This window comes from Bombina bombina, chromosome 3 (genome assembly GCF_027579735.1).
Source record: "Bombina bombina isolate aBomBom1 chromosome 3, aBomBom1.pri, whole genome shotgun sequence".
NCBI lineage: Eukaryota > Metazoa > Chordata > Amphibia > Anura > Bombinatoridae > Bombina > Bombina bombina.
In genome coordinates, this window is record NC_069501.1 from 68,234,398 (window position 1) to 68,261,365 (window position 26,968).

At 40.4% G+C, this 26,968-nt stretch overlaps 1 protein-coding gene across 2 annotated transcripts in view; it reads right to left on the reverse strand.

Moving 5' to 3' along the window:
* MPZL1 (myelin protein zero like 1) overlaps window positions 1-26,968 on the reverse strand; it is a 127,699-nt gene that overhangs the window by 20,724 nt on the left and 80,007 nt on the right. The window contains exon 6 of one of the 2 annotated variants that reach the window (XM_053705853.1): window positions 15,225-15,332. The exons of the other annotated variant lie outside the window; for it this stretch is intronic. Within the exon in view, the coding sequence (XP_053561828.1) occupies window positions 15,225-15,332 (108 nt within the window). The remainder of the gene's footprint in view (window positions 1-15,224; window positions 15,333-26,968) is intronic. 2 annotated transcript variants of the gene reach the window in all.

Genomic DNA, 26,968 nt, shown 5'->3' on the forward strand with positions numbered 1-26,968 from the left:
GAATAATAGTACAAATAGTTTCGATCTTGAAAGAAGGAATCCTGAGAACAGATCTAAGTTTCTTCTTTCTTGGGAACAATAAAGAGGTTGGAATAGAAACTGTTCCAAAGGCGCAAAACAAATAAGTCGATGTGAGCTAACCCAGAAAGAGTGAGAACAAAAAAACACAAAAAAACCCCCCCAAAAAAACTGTGTGCCGTGAGAGATCCTCAGGTGTGCCACGGCAGACTGACAACAGTGTGACATATTTTTTAAACTTTGCTTGTTTTTAACTCCCAGTGCAGGGGTAGTTTGTAGGAGGCATGGCATAACAGCACAATACATACAGTATGCGTGTGTTTGTGTGTATGTGTATATAAAAATGCTGTATTAGGCTACAATGTGTGATTTTTTTAAAATTTTCACTGTGTTAGATAATGGTTCCCATATACACATGCTATGAGGACTGAGCCTATCAACCCAGCAGTGACTATGGGGAGAGTGTGGGCATGAAGGTGTAAATATCAGCACTCAGCCTCTTGTTCCCTTACACCTTTACAAGGACCTAAAGGGACACCCAATTAACCCCCAAATCCTGCCTACACCACCTCGCATTAACAATACTGTCACTGCCAAGAGTTTAGAATAAGGGTGTCTTGGGAACCCAATAACTTACACAACTAACAATTGGGTAACGCAACTTTAAAACTTCTCTACAGAGTGAATTTAGATATTAAAGCCCAAAGAAAGACAATACAGGTTACACAGTGCCAAATTACAAAAAACATAATTTATGTAAGAACTTACCTGATAAATTCATTTCTTTCATATTAGCAAGAGTCCATGAGCTAGTGACGTATGGGATATACATTCCTACCAGGAGGGGCAAAGTTTCCCAAACCTCAAAATGACTACAAATACACCCCTCACCACACCCACAAATCAGTTTAACGAATAGCCAAGAAGTGGGGTGATAAGAAAAAAGTGCGAAAGCATAAAAAATAAGGAATTGGAATAATTGTGCTTTATACAAAAAAATCATAACCACCACAAAAAGGGTGGGCCTCATGGACTCTTGCTAATATGAAAGAAATGAATTTATCTTTATCAGGTAAGTTCTTACATAAATTATGTTTTCTTTCGTGTAATTAGCAAGAGTCCATGAGCTAGTGACGTATGGGATAATGACTACCCAAGATGTGGATCTTTCCACGCAAGAGTCACTAGAGAGGGAGGGATAAAATAAAGACAGCCAATTCCGCTGAAAAATAATCCACACCCAAATAAAGTTTAAATTTTATAATGAAAAAAACTGAAAATATAAGCAGAAGATTCAAACTGAAACAGCTGCCTGAAGTACTTTAATACCAAAAACGGCTTCAGAAGAAGAAAACACATCAAAATGGTAGAATTTAGTAAAAGTATGCAAAGAAGACCAAGTTGCTGCTTTGCAAATCTGATCAACCGAAGCTTCATTCCTAAACGCCCAGGAAGTAGAAACTGACCTAGTAGAATGAGCTGTAATCCTTTGAGGCGGAGTTTTACCCGACTCGACATAAGCATGATGAATTAAAGATTTCAACCAAGATGCCAAAGAAATGGCAGAAGCCTTCTGACCTTTCCTAGAACCGGAAAAGATAACAAATAGACTAGAAGTCTTTCGGAAATTCTTAGTAGCTTCAACATAATATTTCAAAGCTCTAACTACATCCAAAGAATGCAATGATTTCTCCTTAGAATTCTTAGGATTAGGACATAATGAAGGAACCACAATTTCTCTACTAATGTTGTTGGAATTCACAACCTTAGGTAAAAATTCAAAAGAAGTTCGCAACACCGCCTTATCCTGATGAAAAATCAGAAAAGGAGACTCACAAGAAAGAGCAGATAATTCAGAAACTCTTCTGGCAGAAGAGATGGCCAAAAGGAACAAAACTTTCCAAGAAAGTAATTTAATGTCCAACGAATGCATAGGTTCAAACGGAGGAGCTTGAAGAGCCCCCAGAACCAAATTCAAACGCCAAGGAGGAGAAATTTATTTAATGACAGGTTTTATACGAACCAAAGCTTGTACAAAACAATGAATATCAGGAAGATTAGCAATTTTTCTGTGAAAAAGAACAGAAAGAGCAGAGATTTGTCCTTTCAAGGAACTTGCAGACAAACCTTTCTCCAAACCATCCTGAAGAAACTGTAAATTTCTCGGAATTCTAAAAGAATGCCAGGAAAAATGATGAGAAAGACACCAAGAAATATAAGTCTTCCAGACTCTATAATATATCTCCCTAGATACAGATTTACGAGCCTGTAACATAGTATTAATCACAGAGTCAGAGAAACCTCTTTGACTAAGAATCAAGCGTTCAATCTCCATACCTTTAAATTTAAGGATTTGAGATCCTGATGGAAAAAAGGACCTTGCGACAGAAGGTCTGGTCTTAACGGAAGAGTCCACGGTTGGCAAGAGGCCATCCGGACAAGATCCGCATACCAAAACCTGTGAGGCCATGCTGGAGCTACCAGCAGAACAAACGAGCATTCCTTCAGAATCTTGGAGATCACTCTTGGAAGAACTAGAGGCGGAAAGATATAAGCAGGATGATACTTCCAAGGAAGTGACAATGCATCCACTGCTTCCGCTTGAGGATCCCTGGATCTGGACAGATACCTGGGAAGTTTCTTGTTTAGATGAGAGGCCATCAGATCTATTTCTGGAAGTCCCCACATTTGGACAATCTGAAGAAATACCTCTGGGTGAAGAGACCATTCGCCCGGATGCAACGTTTGGCAACTGAAATAATCCGCTTCCCAATTGTCTATACCTGGGATATGAACCGCAGAAACTAGACAGGAGCTGGATTCCGCCCAAACCAGAATTCGAGATACTTCTTTCATAGCCAGAGGGCTGTGAGTCCCTCCTTGACGATTGATGTATGCCACAGTTGTGACATTGTCTGTCTGAAAACAAATGAACGATTCTCTCTTCAGAAGAGGCCAAGACTGAAGAGCTCTGAAAATTGCACGGAGTTCCAAAATATTGATCGGTAATCTCACCTCCTGAGATTCCCAAACCCCTTGTGCCGTCAGAGACCCCCACACAGCTCCCCAACCTGTAAGACTTGCATCTGTTGAGATTACAGTCCAGGTCGGAAGAACAAAAGAAGCCCCCTGAACTAAACGATGGTGATCTGTCCACCACGTCAGAGAGTGTCGTACAATCGGTTTTAAAGATATTAATTGAGATATCTTTGTGTAATCCCTGCACCACTGGTTCAGCATACAGAGCTGAAGAGGTCGCATGTGAAAACGAGCAAAGGGGATCGCGTCCGATGCAGCAGTCATAAGACCTAGAATTTCCATGCATAAGGCTACCGAAGGGAATGATTGTGACTGAAGGTTTCGACAAGCTGATATCAATTTTAGACGTCTCTTGTCTGTCAAAGACAGAGTCATGGACACTGAATCTATCTGGAAACCCAAAAAGGTTACCCTTGTCTGAGGAATCAATGAACTTTTTAGTAAATTGATCCTCCAACCATGATCTTGAAGAAACACCACAAGTCGATTCGTATGAGATTCTGCTAAATGTGAAGACTGAGCAAGTACCAAGATATCGTCCAAATAAGGAAATACCACAATACCCTGTTCTCTGATTACAGACAGAAGGGCACCGAGAACCTTTGTAAAAATTCTTGGAGCTGTTGCTAGGCTAAACGGCAGAGCCACAAACTGGTAATGCTTGTCTAGGAACGAGAATCTCAGAAACTGATAGTGATCTGGATGAATCGGAATATGCAGATATGCATCCTGTAAATCTATTGTAGACATATAATGCCCTTGCTGAACAAAAGGCAGGATAGTCCTTACAGTTACCATTTTGAATGTTGGTATCCTTACATAACGATTCAATATTTTTAGATCCAGAACTGGTCTGAAGGAATTCTCCTTCTTTGGTACAATGAAGAGATTTGAATAAAACCCCAGCCCCTGTTCCAGAACTGGAACTGGCATAATTACTCCAGCCAACTCTAGATCTGAAACACATTTCAGAAATGCTTGAGCCTTCGCTGGATTTACTGGGACACGGGAAAGAGAAAATCTCTTTGCAGGAGGCCTTATCTTGAAGCCAATTCTGTACCCTTCTGAAACAATATTCTGAATCCAAAGATTGTGAACGGAATTGATCCAAATTTCTTTGAAAAAACGTAATCTGCCCCCTACCAGCTGAGCTGGAATGAGGGCCGCACCTTCATGTGGACTTAGGAGCTGGCTTTGATTTTCTAAAAGGCTTGGATTTATTCCAGACTGGAGATGGTTTCCAAACTGATACCGCTCCTGAGGATGAAGGATCAGGCTTTTGTTCCTTGTTGTGACGAAAGGAACGAAAACGATTATTAGACCTAAATTTACCTTTAGATTTTTTTATCCTGTAGTAAAAAAGTTCCTTTCCCTCCAGTAACAGTTGAGATAATAGAATCCCACTGAGAACCAAATAATTTATTACCCTGGAAAGAAAGAGAAAGCAGAGTTGACTTAGAAGACATATCAGCATTCCAAGTTTTAAGCCATAAAGCTCTTCTAGCTAAAATAGCTAGAGACATATACCTGACATCAACTCTAATGATATCAAAGATGGCATCACAAATAAAATTATTAGCATGTTGAAGAAGAATAATAATGCTATGAGAATTATGATCTGTTACTTGTTGCGCTAAAGCTTCCAACCAAAAAGTTGAAGCTGCAGCAACATCCGCCAAAGATATAGAAGGTCTAAGAAGATTACCTGAACACAAGTAAGCTTTTCTTAGAAAGGATTCAATTTTCCTATCTAAAGGATCCTTAAAGGAAGTACCATCTCCTGTAGGAATGGTAGTACGCTTAGCAAGAGTAGAGACAGCCCCATCAACCTTAGGGATTTTGTCCCAAAATTCTAATCTGTCAGATGGCACAGGATATAATTGCTTAAAACGTTTAGAAGGAGTAAATGAATTACCCAAATTATTCCATTCCCTGGAAATTACTTCAGAAATAGCACCAGGAACAGGAAAAACTTCTGGAATAACTACAGGAGATTTAAAAACCTTATCTAAACGTTTAGATTTAGTATCAAGAGGACCAGAATCCTCAATTTATAATGCAATTAGGACTTCTTTAAGTAAAGAACGAATAAATTCCATTTTAAATAAATAACAGAATTTATGTTTACCTGATAAATTACTTTCTCCAACGGTGTGCCCGGTCCACGGCGTCATCCTTACTTGTGGGATATTCTCTTCCCCAACAGGAAATGGCAAAGAGCCCAGCAAAGCTGGTCACATGATCCCTCCTAGGCTCCGCCTTCCCCAGTCATTCGACCGACGTAAAGGAGGAATATTTGCATAGGAGAAACCATATGATACCGTGGTGACTGTAGTTAAAGAAAATAAATTATCAGACCTGATTAAAAAACCAGGGCGGGCCGTGGACCGGACACACCGTTGGAGAAAGTAATTTATCAGGTAAACATAAATTCTGTTTTCTCCAACATAGGTGTGTCCGGTCCACGGTGTCATCCTTACTTGTGGGAACCAATACCAAAGCTTTAGGACACGGATGAAGGGAGGGAGCAAATCAGGTCACCTAAATGGAAGGCACCACGGCTTGCAAAACCTTTCTCCCAAAAATAGCCTCAGAAGAAGCAAAAGTATCAAACTTGTAAAATTTAGTAAAAGTGTGCAGTGAAGACCAAGTCGCTGCCTTACATATCTGATCAACAGAAGCCTCGTTCTTGAAGGCCCATGTGGAAGCCACAGCCCTAGTGGAATGAGCTGTGATTCTTTCAGGAGGCTGCCGTCCGGCAGTCTCATAAGCCAATCTGATGATGCTTTTAATCCAAAAAGAGAGAGAGGTAGAAGTTGCTTTTTGACCTCTCCTTTTACCAGAATAAACAACAAACAAGGAAGATGTTTGTCTAAAATCCTTTGTAGCATCTAAATAGAATTTTAGAGCGCGAACAACATCCAAATTGTGCAACAAACGTTCCTTCTTTGAAACTGGATTCGGACACAAAGAAGGCACGACTATCTCCTGGTTAATGTTTTTGTTAGAAACAACTTTCGGAAGAAAACCAGGTTTAGTACGTAAAACCACCTTATCTGCATGGAACACCAGATAAGGAGGAGAACACTGCAGAGCAGATAATTCTGAAACTCTTCTAGCAGAAGAAATTGCAACCAAAAACAAAACTTTCCAAGATAATAACTTAATATCAACGGAATGTAAGGGTTCAAACGGAACCCCCTGAAGAACTGAAAGAACTAAATTGAGACTCCAAGGAGGAGTCAAAGGTTTGTAAACAGGCTTGATTCTAACCAGAGCCTGAACAAAGGCTTGAACATCTGGCACAGCTGCCAGCTTTTTGTGAAGTAACACAGACAAGGCAGAAATCTGTCCCTTCAAGGAACTTGCAGATAATCCTTTCTCCAAACCTTCTTGAAGAAAGGATAGAATCTTAGGAATTTTTACCTTGTCCCAAGGGAATCCTTTAGATTCACACCAACAGATATATTTTTTCCATATTTTGTGGTAAATTTTTCTAGTTACAGGCTTTCTGGCCTGAACAAGAGTATCAATGACAGAATCTGAGAACCCTCGCTTTGATAAGATCAAGCGTTCAATCTCCAAGCAGTCAGTTGGAGTGAGACCAGATTCGGATGTTCGAACGGACCTTGAACAAGAAGGTCTCGTCTTAAAGGTAGCTTCCATGGTGGAGCCGATGACATATTCACCAGGTCTGCATACCAAGTCCTGCGTGGCCACGCAGGAGCTATCAAGATCACCGATGCCCTCTCCTGATTGATCCTGGCTACCAGCCTGGGGATGAGAGGAAACGGCGGGAATACATAAGCTAGTTTGAAGGTCCAAGGTGCTACTAGTGCATCTACTAGAGTCGCCTTGGGATCCCTGGATCTGGACCCGTAGCAAGGAACCTTGAAGTTCTGACGAGAGGCCATCAGATCCATGTCTGGAATGCCCCACAATTGAGTAATTTGGGCAAAGATTTCCGGATGGAGTTCCCACTCCCCCGGATGAAATGTCTGACGACTCAGAAAATCCGCTTCCCAATTTTCCACTCCTGGGATGTGGATTGCAGACAAGTGGCAGGAGTGAGTCTCCGCCCATTGAATGATTTTGGTCACTTCTTCCATCGCCAGGGAACTCCTTGTTCCCCCCTGATGGTTGATGGTTGATGTACGCAACAGTCGTCATGTTGTCTGATTGAAACCGTATGAACTTGGCCTTTGCTAGCTGAGGCCAAGCCTTGAGAGCATTGAGTATCGCTCTCAGTTCCAGAATATTTATCGGTAGAAGAGATTCTTCCCGAGACCAAAGACCCTGAGCTTTCAGGGGTCCCCAGACCGCGCCCCAGCCCACCAGACTGGCGTCGGTCGTGACAATGACCCACTCTGGTCTGCGGAAGCTCATCCCCTGTGACAGGTTGTCCAGGGACAGCCACCAACGGAGTGAATCTCTGGTCCTCTGATTTACTTGTATCGTCGGAGACAAGTCTGTATAGTCCCCATTCCACTGACTGAGCATGCACAGTTGTAATGGTCTTAGATGAATGCGCGCAAAAGGAACTATGTCCATTGCCGCTACCATCAAACCTATTACTTCCATGCACTGCGCTATGGAAGGAAGAGGAACAGAATGAAGTATTTGACAAGAGTTCAGAAGTTTTGATTTTCTGGCCTCTGTCAGAAAAATCCTCATTTCTAAGGAGTCTATTATTGTTCCCAAGAAGGGAACCCTTGTTGACGGAGATAGAGAACTCTTTTCTACGTTCACTTTCCATCCGTGAGATCTGAGAAAGGCCAGGACAATGTCCGTGTGAGCCTTTGCTTGAGGAAGGGACGACGCTTGAATCAGAATGTCGTCCAAGTAAGGTACTACTGCAATGCCCCTTGGTCTTAGCACCGCTAGAAGGGACCCTAGTACCTTTGTGAAAATCCTTGGAGCAGTGGCTAATCCGAACGGAAGTGCCACAAACTGGTAATGCTTGTCCAGGAATGCGAACCTTAGGAACCGATGATGTTCCTTGTGGATAGGAATATGTAGATACGCATCCTTTAAATCCACCGTGGTCATGAAGAATTGTTCGAATGGTTTCCATTTTGAACGATGGAACCTTGAGAAACTTGTTTAGGATCTTGAGATCTAAGATTGGTCTGAATGTTCCCTCTTTTTTGGGAACTACGAACAGATTGGAGTAGAACCCCATCCCTTGTTCTCCTAATGGAACAGGATGAATCACTCCCATTTTTAACAGGTCTTCTACACAATGTAAGAATGCCTGTTTTTTTATGTGGTCTGAAGACAATTGAGACCTGTGGAACCTCCCCCTTGGGGGAAGCCCCTTGAATTCCAGAAGATAACCTTGGGAGACTATTTCTAGCGCCCAAGGATCCAGAACATCTCTTGCCCAAGCCTGAGCGAAGAGAGAGAGTCTGCCCCCCACCAGATCCGGTCCCGGATCGGGGGCCAACATCTCATGCTGTCTTGGTAGCAGTGGCAGGTTTCTTGGCCTGCTTTCCTTTGTTCCAGCCTTGCATTGGTCTCCAGGCTGGCTTGGCTTGAGAAGTATTACCCTCTTGCTTAGAGGACGTAGCACCTGGGGCTGGTCCGTTTCTGCGAAAGGGACGAAAATTAGGTTTATTTTTGGCCTTGAAAGACCTATCCTGAGGAAGGGCGTGGCCCTTGCCCCCAGTGATATCAGAGATAATCTCTTTCAAGTCAGGGCCAAACAGCGTTTTCCCCTTGAAAGGAATGTTAAGCAATTTGTTCTTGGAAGACGCATCCGCTGACCAAGATTTTAACCAAAGCGCTCTGCGCGCCACAATAGCAAAACCAGAATTTTTCGCCGCTAACCTAGCCAATTGCAAAGTGGCGTCTAGGGTGAAAGAATTAGCCAATTTGAGAGCATGAATTCTGTCCATAATCTCCTCATAAGAAGAAGAATTATTATTGAGCGCCTTTTCTAGCTCATCGAACCAGAAACACGCGGCTGTAGTGACAGGAACAATGCATGAAATTGGTTGTAGAAGGTAACCTTGCTGAACAAACATCTTTTTAAGCAAACCTAATTTTTTATCCATAGGATCTTTGAAAGCACAACTATCTTCTATGGGTATAGTGGTGCGTTTGTTTAGAGTAGAAACCGCCCCCTCGACCTTGGGGACTGTCTGCCATAAGTCCTTTCTGGGGTCGACCATAGGAAACAATTTTTTAAATATGGGGGGAGGGACGAAAGGTATACCGGGCCTTTCCCATTCTTTATTTACAATGTCCGCCACCCGCTTGGGTATAGGAAAAGCTTCGGGGGGCCCCGGGACCTCTAGGAACTTGTCCATTTTACATAGTTTCTCTGGAATGACCAAATTCTCACAATCATCCAGAGTGGATAACACCTCCTTAAGCAGAGCGCGGAGATGTTCCAATTTAAATTTAAATGTAATCACATCAGGTTCAGCTTGTTGAGAAATTTTCCCTGAATCTGAAATTTCTCCCTCAGACAAAACCTCCCTGGCCCCCTCAGACTGGTGTAGGGGCCCTTGAGAACCAATATCATCAGCGTCCTCATGCTCTTCAGTATTTTCTAAAACAGAGCAGTCGCGCTTTCGCTGATAAGTGGGCATTTTGGCTAAAATGTTTTTGATAGAATTATCCATTACAGCCGTTAATTGTTGCATAGTTAGGAGTATTGGCGCGCTAGATGTACTAGGGGCCTCCTGTGTGGGCAAGACTGGTGTAGACGAAGGAGGGGATGATGCAGTACCATGCTTACTCCCCTCACTTGAGGAATCATCTTGGGCATCATTTTCTCTAAATTTTGTGTCACATAAATCACATCTATTTAAATGAGAAGGAACCTTGGCTTCCCCACATTCAGAACACAGTCTATCTGGTAGTTCAGACATGTTAAACAGGCAAAAACTTGATAACAAAGTACAAAAAACGTTTTAAAATAAACCGTTACTGTCACTTTAAATTTTAAACTGAACACACTTTATTACTGCAATTGCGAAAAAGTATGAAGGAATTGTTCAAAATTCACCAAAATTTCACCACAGTGTCTTAAAGCCTTAAAAGTATTGCACACCAAATTTGGAAGCTTTAACCATTAAAATAACGGAACCGGAGCCGTTTTTATATTTAACCCCTTTACAGTCCCTGGTATCTGCTTTGCTGAGACCCAACCAAGCCCAAAGGGGAATACGATACCAAATGACGCCTTCAGAAAGTCTTTTCTATGTATCAGAGCTCCTCACACATGCATCTGCATGTCATGCTTCTCGAAAACAAGTGCGCAATACAGGTGCGAAAATGAGACTCTGCCTATGATTAGGGAAAGCCCCTAGAGAATAAGGTGTCCAATACAGTGCCTGCCAGTTATTTTACAAAATTCCCAAGATTAAAATAATTCCTCAAGGCTATGGAGTATAAAATATGTTTATATATAAATCGATTTAGCCCAGAAAATGTCTACAGTCTTAAAAAGCCCTTGTGAAGCCCTTTTTTCTTTCTGTAATAAAAATGGCTTACCGGATCCCATAGGGAAAATGACAGCTTCCAGCATTACATCGTCTTGTTAGAATGTGTCATACCTCAAGCAGCAAAAGTCTGCTCACTGTTCCCCCAACTGAAGTTAATTCCTCTCAACAGTCCTGTGTGGAAACAGCCATCGATTTTAGTAACGGTTGCTAAAATCATTTTCCTCTTACAAACAGAAATCTTCATCTCTTTTCTGTTTCAGAGTAAATAGTACATACCAGCAATATTTTAAAATAACAAACTCTTGATTGAATAATAAAAACTACAGTTAAACACTAAAAAACTCTAAGCCATCTCCGTGGAGATGTTGCCTGTACAACGGCAAAGAGAATGACTGGGGAAGGCGGAGCCTAGGAGGGATCATGTGACCAGATTTGCTGGGCTCTTTGCCATTTCCTGTTGGGGAAGAGAATATCCCACAAGTAAGGATGACGCCGTGGACCGGACACACCTATGTTGGAGAAATGAAGATTTATCAGCATCAACCTCTGAGACAGAATCCTCTGAACCAGAAGAACCATTATCAGAATCAGGATGATGTTCATTTAAAAATTCATCTGAAAAATGAGAAGTTTTAAAAGACTTTTTACGTTTACTAGAAGGAGGAATAACAGACATAGCCTTCTTAATGGATTTAGAAACAAAATCTCTTATGTTATCAGGAACACACTGAGTATTAGATGTTGATGGAACAGCAACAGGTAATGTAACTTTACTAAAGGAAATATTATCTGCATTAACAAGTTTGTCATGACATTCAATACAAACAACAGCTGGAGGAACAGCTACCAAAAGTTTACAGCAGATACACTTAGCTTTGGTAGCTCCAGCACCAGGCAGCGATTTTCCTGAAGTATCTTCTGACTCAGCTTCAACATGGGACATCTTGCAATATGTAATAGAAAAAACAACATATAAAGCAAAATTGATCAAATTCCTTAAATGACAGTTTCAGGAATGGGAAAAAATGCCAGTGAACAAGCTTCTAGCAACCAGAAGCAATAAAAAATGAGACTTAAATAATGTGGAGACAAAAGTGACGCCCATATTTTTTTAGCGCCAAATAAGACGCCCACATTATTTGGCGCCAAAAATGACGCCACATCCGGAACGCCGACATTTTTGGCGCAAAAGAACGTCAAAAATGACGCAACTTCTGGCGACACGTATGACGCCGGAAACAGAAAAAAAATTTTGCGCCAAAAAAGTCCGCGCCAAGAATTACGCAATAAAATGAAGCATTTTCAGCCCCCGCGAGCCTAACAGCACACAGGGAAAAGTCAAATTTTAAGGTAAGAAGAAAAAAAAAATTGTTTAATTCAAATGCATTATCCCAAATATGAAACTGACTGTCTGAAAATAAGGAATGTTGAACATCCTGAGTCAAGGCAAATAAATGTTTGAATACATATATTTAGAACTTTATAAAAAAAGTGCCCAACCATAGCTTAGAGTGTCAAAGAAAATAAGACTTACTTACCCCAGGACACTCATCTACATGTTGTAGAAAGCCAAACCAGTACTGAAACGAAAATCAGCAGAGGTAATGGTATGTATATATATATATATATATATATATATATATATATATATATATATATATATATATATATATATATATATATATATATATAGGAGTATATCGTCGATCTGAAAAGGGAGGTAAGAGATGAATCTCTACGACCGATAACATAGAACCTATGAAATAGACCCCGTAGAAGGAGATCATTGAATTCAAATAGGCAATACTCTCCTCACATCCCTCTGACATTCACTGCACGCTGAGAAGAAAACCGGGCTCCAACCTGCTGCGGAGCGCATATCAACGTAGAATCTAGCACAAACTTACTTCACCACCTCCATAGGAGGCAAAGTTTGTAAAACTGATTTGTGGGTGTGGTGAGGGGTGTATTTGTAGGCATTTTGAGGTTTGGGAAACTTTGCCCCTCCTGGTAGGAATGTATATCCCATACGTCACTAGCTCATGGACTCTTGCTAATTACATGAAAGAAACGGAAGACATACAAAAGAATACTAAATGCAAAGATACAATTCTTTAAAATAAAATGAGAAACTAAAACAATACCTACATATATCTCTAAGCTTCCAATAGGTTTGTGGGAACTTTTCAGATGTTTTCTCATGTTGCCCCAGTTGAATGTACAGCAACAGTATATCAGAACTTAATGATATCCCTGAATCTTCTTTTGTCTTGTCACAAACAAACCTTGTAAAATATGACCACCTAGCCCCTTCTTGCAAGTCCTTAACCCTGGCAATGCCAAGACACCTTACAACCTCTGCTTGGTGGGTATTCAAGGTATTAACTACTACTCATGAGTGTATAATGACAAGTGAGTCCAAGCAGTAGCTCTGAGGGAAAATTGGGCCAAAAATAAAAATCGGTCTGAGCACCCTTCTCACAACCATCTAGAGCAGAGCTTTCCAAACTTTTCATGTTGGCAACACTTTAGACCTACATCATTTCGCGACACAGTAGTTCAGTTGTACTAGCAAACAGGAGGTTAAACTAACTTATTTTAAGAGATACGGACACATACATAAATGATATAATAACGAAATATATTTACAAGTAACAGTATGTATGTGCAAGAATTTAAAAACTTACTATTTTAATGGGATGTATGAGGTTGATGGGATGAACACCGTTTCTGAATATTTGGTGGAATATAAGATAAAGACACTTGCATTTCATCATCCAGCATTTTTAACCACTTCCTATGCATATATCAAGAGCAGAAGCAGCAATGCACTACTGGGAGCTAGCTGCAAAAAAAAAACAAATCACTTTGACTTCTGCTCAGCGTTTAAGCTGCTGCCCTCAGAGCTCTGCGAGTCCAACTGACTAGTGACTGCGCTGCAAACACACTGCTGTCCCACTCACTGACTACACATGCAGTCATGAGCCGATTGAGGAGACTACGTGTAGTCAGGAGCCAATGTGCCGCCAAAGGGAATAGTTTCAGTTCCCATTGAGATGCGCCAATAGGTTAAGATGATCTGTGACCCACTAGGTATCAATCACGTGTCAACCATGTGATATGCGTAGCAGGCAGTCGGAAAAAAAATGAAAAATAAATAAAGTTAAAAGAAATTAGTGCTGAAGCAGGGACACACCTACACACTGCCGCTGACACACTAACGTGTCACGACACACAGTTTGGAAAGCACTGATCTAGAGCACCTTCCTTCTTCACCTTCATCCTGCAAAGGCAAAGAGGAGACTAGTTTCCAGCAAGGTGGGAGGGGTTTTAAGGGTTCTTTGAGTTTTGGGATCTGCCTCCTCCTAGTGGTCAGAAGTATAATTCTCAGGCGTAATTGATCATGGACTCTCACCACATTTATGAAAGAAATAGGGAATTTGAGGTTTTTTTCTGTAACAAAGCACAAACACTAATCAGTATTGAGATATTATGGTGCCATACCATCTATTTCTATTAACAGTCCATTACAATTGAGAACATGGATCCTACTGAATATGGTACATAATCAAGATAAAGATATAACAATCATGTTGAAACCCACCTGCGTGAATTTTCAGTTACATTGTTGACATAAGTATGAGTTAACAAGTCTAAACAGCAAATTCTCATTGATATAATAGGATCACACACAAACCATTACACTACTGGATGGTTTTATGCTTCCTATCCTATTACTTTGTATATTCACTGTAAGCTCTTCCTGTAACTAGTATTATGCTAATGTATTGTAAAGTTTTTATAAGTGAAGTTATACGCTGCAGTCAAGATAAGTAATATCTTAAATATTAAGGTACTATAAGTTAAGACCCAACCACCGAGTACCCAACAGCACCCAACTTAGCTGTATAAGTATATGAGGAACTTAATGCATAGAAAATATTTACCTATAATTATAAATGTTAGCACCTTAATGCAGTGATGGTCAAATAGTATCATTTAAAACAACTGGTTATGTGGCTCCGTTCTCAAAAGGGATAATACTTTTAAAGTGACAACCAATCATGGCACATTCCCTGTACTGCCGCTGTGGCAGACTGGGAAAAGTGATTAGTCAAAAAATTGATACAGAGGCGACATGCATCCATTTAAAAAATGTATATTAGATGCAAAGCATAAACAAGTTAAAAAAAATAAAAAAATCTTAGTGTGTGGGAGACATGAAACCCAAATTGTTTCTCTTTCAGGATTCAGATAAATAAACCACTTTCCAATTTACTTGCATTATCTAATTTACTTTATTTTTTTGTACCCTTTGTTGAAGAACTAGGCATGAACTACTGGGAGCTAGCTGAATGTTTTAGGTAAGCCAATAACATTATGCATATAAGTGCAGCCACTAATCAGCAGCTCATGAGCCTACCTACATATTTTTTTTAAAGATTCCAAGATAAATTAGATAATAGAAGTAAAATGTAAAGTTGTTTCAAATGACATTCGCTATCTGAATCATGAAACAAAGAATTGAGTTTCATTCCCCTTTAAATATAACAAAGGAGAGGAGAGAAAATACACAAGTTTTCGGGCTAACAAAGGATGTACTCTCTGGTACAAAAAGCGCATTCAGTCCAGCTCTGGAGGAAAGAATGGGGCGCACTATTTGCCCAGCACTGCCTTAATGAGACTAACATGTTATACAATTATACAAATTACCCCTTCATTATTACACTGCCGTAGGTGTGCATATACAACTGATTCGGATTTATTTATCTGGGTGCTCGGGTTTCCAGGGTGATCCAGCTGAACGTATATTACTGGTTTCTGAGGAGGGAAAGAGAATACAACTGTAAGCATTTATATGGACAAAAGGAACACTGAATTCACATACATCCCACTCTTGATAGGTTTGGTACCCCAGGAAACCCAATTCCCAGGACCTTGTCACAAATACAGTATCTAGAATAAATTGGGAGGATTTAAGAAAGGTTACAGCGATATGTACTTTCTGCCTGTGCAGTGTATTTCTAATCACATACATGTTTGCATCATTCTAAATATGCTGAAATATCCTTCAAAATGCAGTTAAAGCTCCCTCATTTCTTTCTACCATGTCCTGGTAGAAAAACAAATCATACTGATAAATTAATTTAATTCATGATGGTGAGAGTCCACGAGACATCACATGTGGGAATCTATACAAAGGATTGAAGTCCACAAGACCACCATGTAATAGGGGGGACAGACAGTTAAGGCAGGTATGTTACTGTGAATGGTGTGCATAGCTGAACAGGACAACACCAAAACATCCTTGCATAGTATAGTTGCATAGTATAGTTACATAGTAGATGGAGGTTAAAAAAGACAGAAGACCATAGAGTTCAACCTATAAAAATCTTAAATTACAAAAAAGCTCCAGTTGAGTTTAAATTAATCCCATTAAACAAGGTGACCCATTTAACACAAGAAATCATATCCCTGGATTCTGTTTCTAGCCAGAAAAGTATCTAAACCATTTGTAAATGTATCCAAGATATTGACATTTACTACCACCTTAGGCAATGAGTTCCACAATTTGATTGCTCTTACAGTGAAAAAACGTTTCTGTTGCAGAAGATTAAATCTCCTTTTCTGCCATCTCTGTACATGAACCTTGAATATATTTATAAATAAGTAATCGGGTCACCTCTCAAGCACCTTTTCTCTAGAGAAAATGGACCCAGTTTGGCAAACCTCTGGCTTAAATTCTCCATTCCCCTTACTGGGGAGCTTGTTCTAAGTCTGCAGTGAATTTTTTGGAGATCGTTCCTTAGAACTGCACCCCATACTCAAGGTGAGGTCTTGCCAGAACTATGCTTTCCTCCCTAGCAAGCAAAATATCTTTGGATTGCTCTTCCAGGGGGGCAGAGTAGGAGCGTAAGGATAAAATAAATTATATATAGGAGCACAGTATTAAAGGTACACAAATAGTTAATCCCGTGTGTGGTTACAGCAAAGGTGTACAGTCATTTTAAACACAGATTAAAACCTTCAATAATGCTTATTTTACTATACTGTGCCATATTTAATAAAGGTACAGTGTACTGTAAAATTGTTTTTCCCTTAAAGTGTAAATAATTACTTGTTATACCAGCTGTATAAAATGTATGTGAAATTGCTTAATTAGGTTTATTGATTTTGTTAGCAGTTGCACTGCTGTAACTAGTAAATTTATAGAGACAGTATCCCATTTTTAAAAGTTTTTTAAAAAAGTGCCCAAAACAGAAGAAGTTGTACGATGTGTCTATCCCCTTAAGGGCCAATGACGGAATTATTCCATTATAAAACAATTGAGCAAACTGAAGCTGTGTCCTTAAAGGGACAGTCTAGTATAAATTAAACTTTCATTATTCAGATAAATTACTTAATTTTAATCAACTTTCCAATTTACTTTTATCATCAAATTTGCTTTTTTCTCTTGGTATGCTTAGATAAATTAAACATAGGTAGGCTCATATGCCAATTTCTAAGCCTTTGAGGGCCGCCTCTTATCACATGCTTTTTAAAGATCTTTTCAGCACAAAGACAGAATGTACACGTGGGCCATATAGATAACAATGTGTTCAGGCACGGAGTTATTTAAGATTTAGCACAAAACAATGCTAAATGCAAGAAAATAGATACAGTATCTCAGAACAGTTACAGAACCTCTAGCAACAACGAGTAGATCAATACTTCATAATTCACACCACAGGGTGATTTTACCTGACCACAGGCTAAATTGTTAGCCAAAAATAAGCTAAACGTAGCAAATATTAAACTTTTTCAATATTTATTGCTCATATCCTTAAAATAAGTTTGTCAAATTATACAACCAATTTGTGCTTTGTGTCATGGTTATAAGAGTCCACAATCCATTACTCCTGGGAATTACCTTTCCTGTCACTAGGAGGCGGCAAATATTTCCAAACCTCAGAGCCCCAAAAATTCACAATCTGACTGAATACTTCTGGACGAAGAGACCATTCCCCTGAATGGATAGTCTGACTTCTGAGAAAAGCTGCTTCCCAATTGTCTACTCCTGGAACATGAACTGCAAATCTATGTATATGATAATGATGGATCTCTGCCAAATTCAGAATTTTGTTAACTTCTTTCATTGCCAGGGAACTTCTGGTTCCCCCTGGTGATTGATATGCCACAGCTGTGACATTTTCTGACTGTAACCGAAGGAAGGATTCTATCCTCAACTAGGGTCAAAATAGAAGAGACCTATAAATTGCTTGAAGTTGCAAAATATAAATGGGCAACTTCACCTGCCAAGATGCCCATACTCCCCGAGCAAAGCAAGAACCCCATACTGGACAGACATATCTGTCGAAATAACAGTCCACAGAGAACGAGCAAATCTTGATCCCTGAGAAATGCGCTGGGGAACAAACCCCTAATGAGAGGGGCTGCATTGCTAGAGGATTATTTGTGATAAGTGGGATAGATCACTGTTCCACTGATTTGGCATACAAAGCTAAAGGGGCCTCCTATGCAGCCGGGCATAAGGCACTGCATCTGATGCTGTTACCATAAAACCTATTACTTCCATACAGGAAGCTACTGCAGGGAAAAGGCTGAGCCTGAAGATTCAGACAGGCAGACGTTGTCTTTAACAGAGACAAGGATGCTAAAATTAATCTCATGTAGACAGAATCTATTTGAAATCTCAGAAAAGTTACCTTTGTTTGAGAAATAAATAAAAAAAACTAAAAGAATTTAATAAATGATTCCCACCTCCTAGGACTGATTAGAACACTTATATTGAATGATTAAAATCCCTGCTAGTACTGTGCTGCATTTATTTGCGTTGCATTGCACTGCTCTGCTCAGAGACAAAACAACAAGGGGGAAATTTAGCAAATTTTAGACATAACAGAAAGAACGGAAGCACATTATAGCTTTAAATAGCTTTGTTCCCTATAAAAGTCAAGATACCAGAGCAATACTTCTATTAAGATAATGATACAACTAAACAAATACACACATTTAACAAGTGGCCATATTGACCGCAGAAATGTGTGACCAAAGTTTACTTCAGCCAAGGCACAAATTTAAATTGTGAACTGCACATGTTTGGAGAGCATATGAATGGGATATAATTTGGGAAGGGAGGTCTTGTTTTTGGGGTTCTGGTGGTTGACATACAAGCCCAAATTTTTCTTTTCTTTACAGTGGTGAAAAAAATCCCACCTTTTCAGAATAGATGTAAATATATTTTTTAAACTGTAAACAAAAAGGGGAGGATTGCTTGGTGAGTATTTGGATTGAAGGGCTCTGTGTCATCTATAAACCGTGCATTCTCAGATGTATTTTAGGGAAAAGAAGGTTAATGTGCTGAATAAGGCTAAATTACCACTGTTTGTTTATATTCATTATAGAAGATCTCCCTTATTTGGAATGCTATTTAGTTTTGTGAAAAGTAACATTTATTTGAAGGATACAGTGATCTCTAGCCTCCTATACCCATACAAACTATTCTGAATGGTTTTATTCCCTAGAACTTAAAACATGGTCAATAAAACAATACGTGGAAGATCTTGCTAGTTTAGTTGTAAGAAAATAACCTCCATTTTCTTTTGCTTTTATCCTGGCCAGTATGATGTATAGAGGAATGTAGACACTTGTCCTTAGACATCATGGATGTGGTGGAGCTTGGTAAGGAAATAAGCATTATTTAGATATAAATGACTTTTTCTCTTATTTCTCTGTAGAAAGCCTCTGAGTTTGCTTACAAAACATATTGCTCTAAATAAAGGACAGGAATGAGAACAAAGATGTTCATGAATGCCTGGGATATGTAGATGTCTATACAACATAATAGTCAGACAACAAAGATGATCTGCAATCAATGTCTATTTCAGTGTATCTTGGTACATACATTTATTAGCTATTCCCGCATAAGAAAATGTGTCTTAAAATGATTTGCGTTTCAGCTTGGTTGCTGATTTATTATGTTTTAGAATTTGAGATCTCAAAGAAAAAGACGAAATGACTGGTTTCTTGGTACAAAGTATGGTATTTTAAGTATCCTCCTCTGCCATGGACATAGCAGCATATGAGAATCTCCTTTGAAAATACAGTAGAAATGACGTAGTTTAGCAAAAACCAGAGGAAGGTCCCTATACTTCATTTGTTGGTTTTAATCATAACGCCATGGATGTCAGATGTGCAGTACAAGGCGTTAAGAGCACCATACCTAGGAAAAATAAAAACTGATTGCAGGTTTAGAATTCAGCTAAAAACTTGTGACAACATTTGAGACATTTTCTAGGACTACAATGCAGAGACCAAAAAGGGCGGGAGGGGGACTGCTTTTTAATCTTTACAGGACATGACATTTTTATTTATCTGCATAGAATATAAAGAGAATTAAATGCTGCTTGTGCTTTGCATAATATCTACATAAAAAAAAAAAAGTTTTAAAAGCATATGTAAAACTGGCATTATGTGTGCGGTTTTGCCGTCTGTGGATATAACACTTAAAAAACTGCATGTTGTGGTTATCTGGCTTCCTGTAGATAATTGGGGACAGATATAAAATGAGCTCCAGAACTAAAACAATCACTGCGTAGGTTAGTTCAGGGTCATAATACATCCTGTAGAGAAAAACATAATTTATGCTTACCTGATAAATTTATTTCTCTTGTAGTGTATCCAGTCCACGGATCATCCATTACTTGTGGGATATTCTCCTTCCCAACAGGAAGTTGCAAGAGGATCACCCACAGCAGAGCTGCTATATAGCTCCTCCCCTCACTGCCATATCCAGTCATTCGACCGAAACAAGCCGAGAAAGGAGAAACCATAGGGTGCAGTGGTGACTGTAGTTTAATTAAAATTTAGACCTGCCTGAAAAAGACAGGGCGGGCCGTGGACTGGATACACTACAAGAGAAATAAATTTATCAGGTAAGCATAAATTATGTTTTCTCTTGTTAAGTGTATCCAGTCCACGGATCATCCATTACTTGTGGGATACCAATACCAAAGCTAAAGTACACGGATGATGGGAGGGACAAGGCAGGAACTTAAACGGAAGCAACCACTGCCTGTAGAACCTTTCTCCCAAAAACAGCCTCCGAAGAAGCAAAAGTATCAAATTTGGAAAATTTGGAAAAGGTATGAAGCGAAGACCAAGTCGCAGCCTTGCAAATCTGTTCAACAGAGGCCTCATTTTTAAAGGCCCAGGTGGAAGCCACAGCTCTAGTAGAATGAGCTGTAATCCTTTCAGGTGGCTGCTGTCCAGCAGTCTCATAGGCTAAACGGATTATACTCCGAAGCCAAAAAGAAAGAGGTTGCCGAGGTCTTCTGACCTCTCCTCTGTCCAGAGTAAACAACAAACAGGTTAGATGTTTGACGAAAATCTTTAGTAGCCTGTAAGTAAAACTTCAAGGCACGGACTACGTCTAGATTATGCAAAAGACGTTCCTTCTTTGAAGAAGGATTAGGACATAATGATGGAACAACAATCTCTTGATTGATATTCTTGTTAGAAACCACCTTAAGTAAAAACCCAGGTTTTGTACGCAGAACTACTTTATCTGAATGAAAGATCAGATAAGGAGAATCACAATGTAAGGCAGATAACTCAGAGACTCTTCGAGCCGAGGAAATAGCCATCAGAAACAGAACTTTCCATGATAGAATTTGATAAATAGAATGAAGGGGTTCAAACGGAACCCCTTGAAGAACTTTAAGAACCAGGTTTAAGCTCCATGGAGGAGCAACAGGTTTAAACACAGGCTTAATTCTAACTAAAGCCTGACAAAATGCCTGAACGTCTGGAACTTCTGCCAGACGCTTGTGTAAAAGAATAGACGGAGCAGAAATCTGTTCCTTTAAGGAACTAGCTGATAATCCTTTGTCCAAACCCTCTTGGAGAAAGGACAATATCCTAGGAATCCTAACTCTACTCCATGAGTAATTCTTGGATTCACACCAATGAAGATATTTACGCCATATCTTGTGGTAATTTTTCCTGGTGACAGGCTTTCGTGCCTGTATTAAGGTATCAATTACTGACTCGGAGAAGCCACGCTTTGATAGGATCAAGCGTTCAATCTCCATGCAGTCAGTCTCAGAGAAAGTAGATTCGGATGATTGAAAGGACCTTGTATTAGAAGGTCTTGTCTCAGAGGCAGAGTCCATGGTGGAAAGGATGACATGTCCACTAGGTCTGCATACCAGGTCCTGCGTGGCCACGCAGGCGCTATCAATATCACTGATGCTCTCTCCTGTTTGATTTTGGCAATCAGACGAGGGAGCAGAGGAAACGGTGGAAACACATAAGCCAGGTTGAAGAACCAAGGCGCTGCTAGAGCATCTATCAGTGCCGCTTCTGGGTCCCTGGACCTGGATCCGTAACAAGGAAGCTTGGCGTTATGAGGAGACGCCATGAGATCCAGTTCTGGTTTGCCCCAACGGAGAAACACTTGAGCAAACACCTCCGCCTCCCAGTTCTCTACACCTGGGAAATGGATCGCTGACAGGTGGCAAGAGTGAGTCTCTGCCCAGCGAATTATCTTGGAGACTTCTGACATCGCTAGGGAACTCCTGGTTCCCCCTTGATGGTTGATGTAGGCCACAGTCGTGATGTTGTCCGACTGAAATCTGATGAACCTCAGTGTTGCTAACTGAGGCCAAGCTAGAAGAGCACTGAATATTGCTCTTAACTCCAGAATATTTATTGGGAGGAGATTCTCCTCCTGAGTCCATGAACCCTGAGCCTTCAGGGAGTTCCAGACTGCACCCCAACCTATAAGGCTGGCATCTGTTGTTACAATGGTCCAATCTGGCCTGCAAAAGATCATACCTTTGGACAGATGGACCTGAGATAACCACCAGAGAAGAGAATCTCTGGTTTTCTGATCCAGATTTAGTAGAGGGGACAAATCTGTGTAATCCCCATTCCACTGACTGAGCATGCATAATTGCAGCGGTTTGAGATGCAGGCGCGCAAATGGCACTATGTCCATCGCTGCTACCATTAAGCCGATTACTTCCATGCACTGAGCCACCGTGGGGCGCGGAATGGAGTGAACACGGCAAGCATTTAGAAGTTTTGATAACCTGGACTCCATCAGGTAAATTTTCATTTCTATAGAATCTATTAGAGTCCCTAGGAAGGAAACTCTTGTGAGAGGAGATAGATAACTCTTTTCTTCGTTCACTTTCCACCCATGCGACCTCAGGAATGCCAGAACTATCTCTGTATGAGACTTGGCAATTTGAAAGCTTGACGCCTGTATCAGGATGTCATCTAGGTAAGGAGCCACTGCTATGCCTCGCGGTCTTAGGACCGCCAGAAGTGAGCCCAGAACCTTTGTAAAAATTCTTGGGGCTGTAGCCAACCCGAATGGAAGAGCTACAAATTGGTAATGCCGGTCTAGAAAGGCAAACCTCAGGAACCGATGATGACTCTTGAGAATCGGAATGTGAAGGTAGGCATCCTTTAAGTCCACTGTGGTCATGTACTGACCCCTCTTGGATCATGGGTAAAATGGTTCGAATAGTTTCCATTTTGAATGATGGAACTCTGAGGAATTTGTTTAGGATCTTTAGATCCAAAATTGGTCTGAAGGTTCCCTCTTTTTTGGGAATCACAAACAGATTTGAATAAAACCCCTGTCCTTGTTCCGCCCGCGGAACTGGATGGATCACTCCCATTACGAGGAGGTTTTGCACGCAGCGTAGGAATGCCTCTTTCTTTATCTGGTTTGCAGATAATCTTGAAAGGTGAAATCTCCCTTGTGGAGGAGAAGCTTTGAAGTCCAGAAGATATCCCTGAGATATGATCTCCAACGCCCAGGGATCCTGAACATCTCTTGCCCACGCCTGGGCGAAGAGAGTCTGCCCCCTACTAAATCCGTTGCCGGATAGGGGGCCGTTCCTTCATGCTGTCTTGGAGGCAGCAGCAGGCTTTCTGGCCTGCTTGCCCTTGTTCAAGGACTGGTTAGGTTTCCAGGCCTGCTTGGATTGAGCAAAAAGTTCCCTCTTGTTTTGAAGCAGAGGAAGTTGATGCTGCACCTGCCTTGAAATTTAGAAAGGCACGAAAATTAGACTGTTTGGCCCTTGATTTGGCCCTGTCCTGAGGAAGGGTATGACCCTTACCTCCAGTAATGTCAGCAATAATTTCTTTCAAACCAGGTCCGAATAAGGTCTGCCCCTTGAAAGGAATGTTGAGTAATTTAGACTTTGAAGTCACATCAGCTGACCAGGATTTAAGCAATAGCGCCCTACACGCCTGGATGGCGAATCCGGAATTCTTAGCCGTTAGTTTAGTCAAATGAACAATGGCATCAGAAACAAATGAGTTAGCTAGCTTAAGTGTTCTAAGTTTGTCAATAATTTCAGTCAATGGAGCTGTATGGATAGCCTCAAACCAGAACGCCGCCGCAGCAGTGACAGGCGCAATGCATGCAAGGGGCTGTAAAATAAAACCTTGTTGAATAAACATTTTCTTAAGGTAACCCTCTAATTTTTTATCCATTGGATCTGAAAAAGCACAACTGTCCTCAACCGGGATAGTGGTACGCTTTGCTAAAATAGAAACTGCTCCCTCCACCTTAGGGACTGTCTGCCATAAGTCCCGTGTAGTGGCATCTATTGGGAAAAAAATTCTAAATATTGGAGGTGGGAAAAAGGGTACCGGGTCTATACCACTCCTTACTAATAATTTCTGTAAGCCTTTTAGGTATTGGAAACACATCAGTACTCACCGGCACTGCATAGTATTTATCCAGTCTACACAATTTCTCTGGCACTGCAATTGTGTCAGTCATTCAGAGCAGCTAATACCTCCCCAAGCAATACACTGAGGTTCTCAAGCTTAAATTTAAAATTAGAAATCTCTGAATCAGGTTTCCCCGATTCAGAGACGTCACCCACAGACTGAAGCTCTCCGTCCTCAGGTTCTGCATATTGTGACGCAGTATCAGACATGGCTCTTACAGCATCTACGCGCTCTGTATCTCGTCTAACCCCAGAGCTATCGCGCTTGCCTATCAAATCAGGCAATCTGGATAATACCTCTGACAGGGTATTATTCATGATTGCAGCCATGTCCTGCAAAGTAATCGCTATGGGCGTCCCTGATGTACTTGGCGCCATATTAGCGTGCGTCCCTTGAGCGGGAGGCGAAGGGTCCGACACGTGGGGAGAGTTAGTCGGCATAACTTCCCCCTCGACAGACCCCTCTGGTGACAATTCTTTTATAGATAAAGACTGATCTTTACTGTTTAAGGTGAAATCAATACAATTAGTACACATTCTCCTATGGGGCTCCACCATGGCTTTTAAACATAATGAACAAGGAATTTCCTCTATGTCAGACATGTTTGTACAGACTAGCAATGAGACTAGCAAGCTTGGAAAACACTTTAAACCAAGTTAACAAGCAATATAAAAAAACGTTACTGTGCCTTTAAGAGAAACAAATTGACAAAATTTGAAATAACAGTGAAAAAAGGCAGTTACACTAACGAAATTTTTACAGTGTATGTAACAAGTTAGCAGAGCATTGCACCCACTTGCAAATGGATGATTAACCCCTTAATACCAAAAACGGAATAATAAATGACAAAAACATTTTTAAACACAGTCACAACAACTGCCACAGGTCTACTGTGGTTGTTACCCTCCTCAAACACGACTTTTGAAGCCTTTTGAGCCCTTCAGAGATGTCCTGTATCATGAAGAAGGAAGCCGAGTGTCTCTGTCTAATTCTAGATGCGCAGAAAAGCGCTAAAATAGGCCCCTCCCACACATTACAACAGTGGAAAGCCTCAGGAAACTGTTTCTAGGCAAAAATCAAGACAGCCATGTGGAAAAAACTAGGCCCCAATAAGTTTTGTCACCAAACATATATAAAAACGATTAACATGCCAGCAAACGTTTTATATTACACTTTTATAAGAGTATGTATCTCTGTTAATAAGCCTGATACCAGTCGCTATCACTGCATTTAAGGCTCAACTTACATTAATCCGGTATCAGCAGCATTTTCTAGCAAATTCCATCCCTAGAAAAATGTTAACTGCACATACCTTATTGCAGGGAAACCTGCACGCCATTCCCCCTCTGAAGTTACCTCACTCCTCAGAATATGTGAGAACGGCAGTGGATCTTAGTTACTTCTGCTAAGATCATAGAAATCACAGGCAGATTCTTCTTCTAATGCTGCCTGAAATAAAACAGTACACTCCGGTACCATTTAAAAATAACAAACTTTTGATTGAAGTTAAAAAAACTATAATACACCACTCTCCTCTTACTACGTCCATCTTTGTTGAGAGTTGCAAGAGAATGACTGGATATGGCAGTGAGGGGAGGAGCTATATAGCAGCTCTGCTGTGGGTGATCCTCTTGCAACTTTCTGTTGGGAAGGAGAATATCCCACAAGTAATAGATGATCCGTGGACTGGATACACTTAAGAGAAATACAAGCAACGTGGGCAAGTACTTTGCAAAGTTGTTTTACTAAGCATAATTAAAACATTGAATGATGAATTAAACTGTTTAATGTCCATTTAAACGGACAGTCTAGTCAAAAATAAACATTCATGATTCAGATAGGGCATGCAATTTTAAACAACTTTCCAATTTACTTTTATCATCAAATTTGCTTGGTATTCTTTGTTGAAAGCTAAACCTAGGTGGGCTCATATGCTAATGTGTAAGCCCTTGAAGACCGTCTCTTATCTAATTTAATTTGCACAGTTTTTCACAGAAAGCGTTAGTTCATGTGTGCCATATAGATAACACTGTGCTCACTCACATGGAGTTATTTATGAGTCAGCACCGATTGGCTAAAACCCAAGTCTGTCAAAATAACTGAAATAAGGCGGAAGTCTGCAGAAGCTTAGACACAAGGTAATCACAGCGGTAAAAAGTGTATTAATATAAAAGTGTTGGTTGTGCAAAACTGTGGAATGGTTAAAGGAATTATCTTTTTAAACCATAAAAAACAAAATGTATGCTTACCTGATAAATTAATTTATTTCATGGTGGTGAGAATCCATGATCTATTAGACATGGGAGTTAACCTTCTCTGCCACTAGGAGGAGGCAAATAGTCCCTAAACCCAAGAGATCTAAAAAAACATCCCACTTCATACACATACCTTAAAGGGACAGTCAACACCAGAATTTTTGTGGTTTAAAAAGAAAGATAATCCCTTTATTACCCATTCCCCAGTTTTGCATAACCAACACTGTTATAGAAATATACTTGTTACCTCTGTGATTATTTTGTATCTAAACCTCTGCAAACTGCCCCCTTATTTCAGTTCTTCTGACAGACTTGCAATTTAGGCAATCAGTGCTCACTCCAGGGTAACTTCACATGCATGAGTTCAATGTTATATATATGAAACATGAACTAATGCCCTCTATTTGTCAAAATGCTTTCAGATTAGAGGCAGTCGTCAAGGTC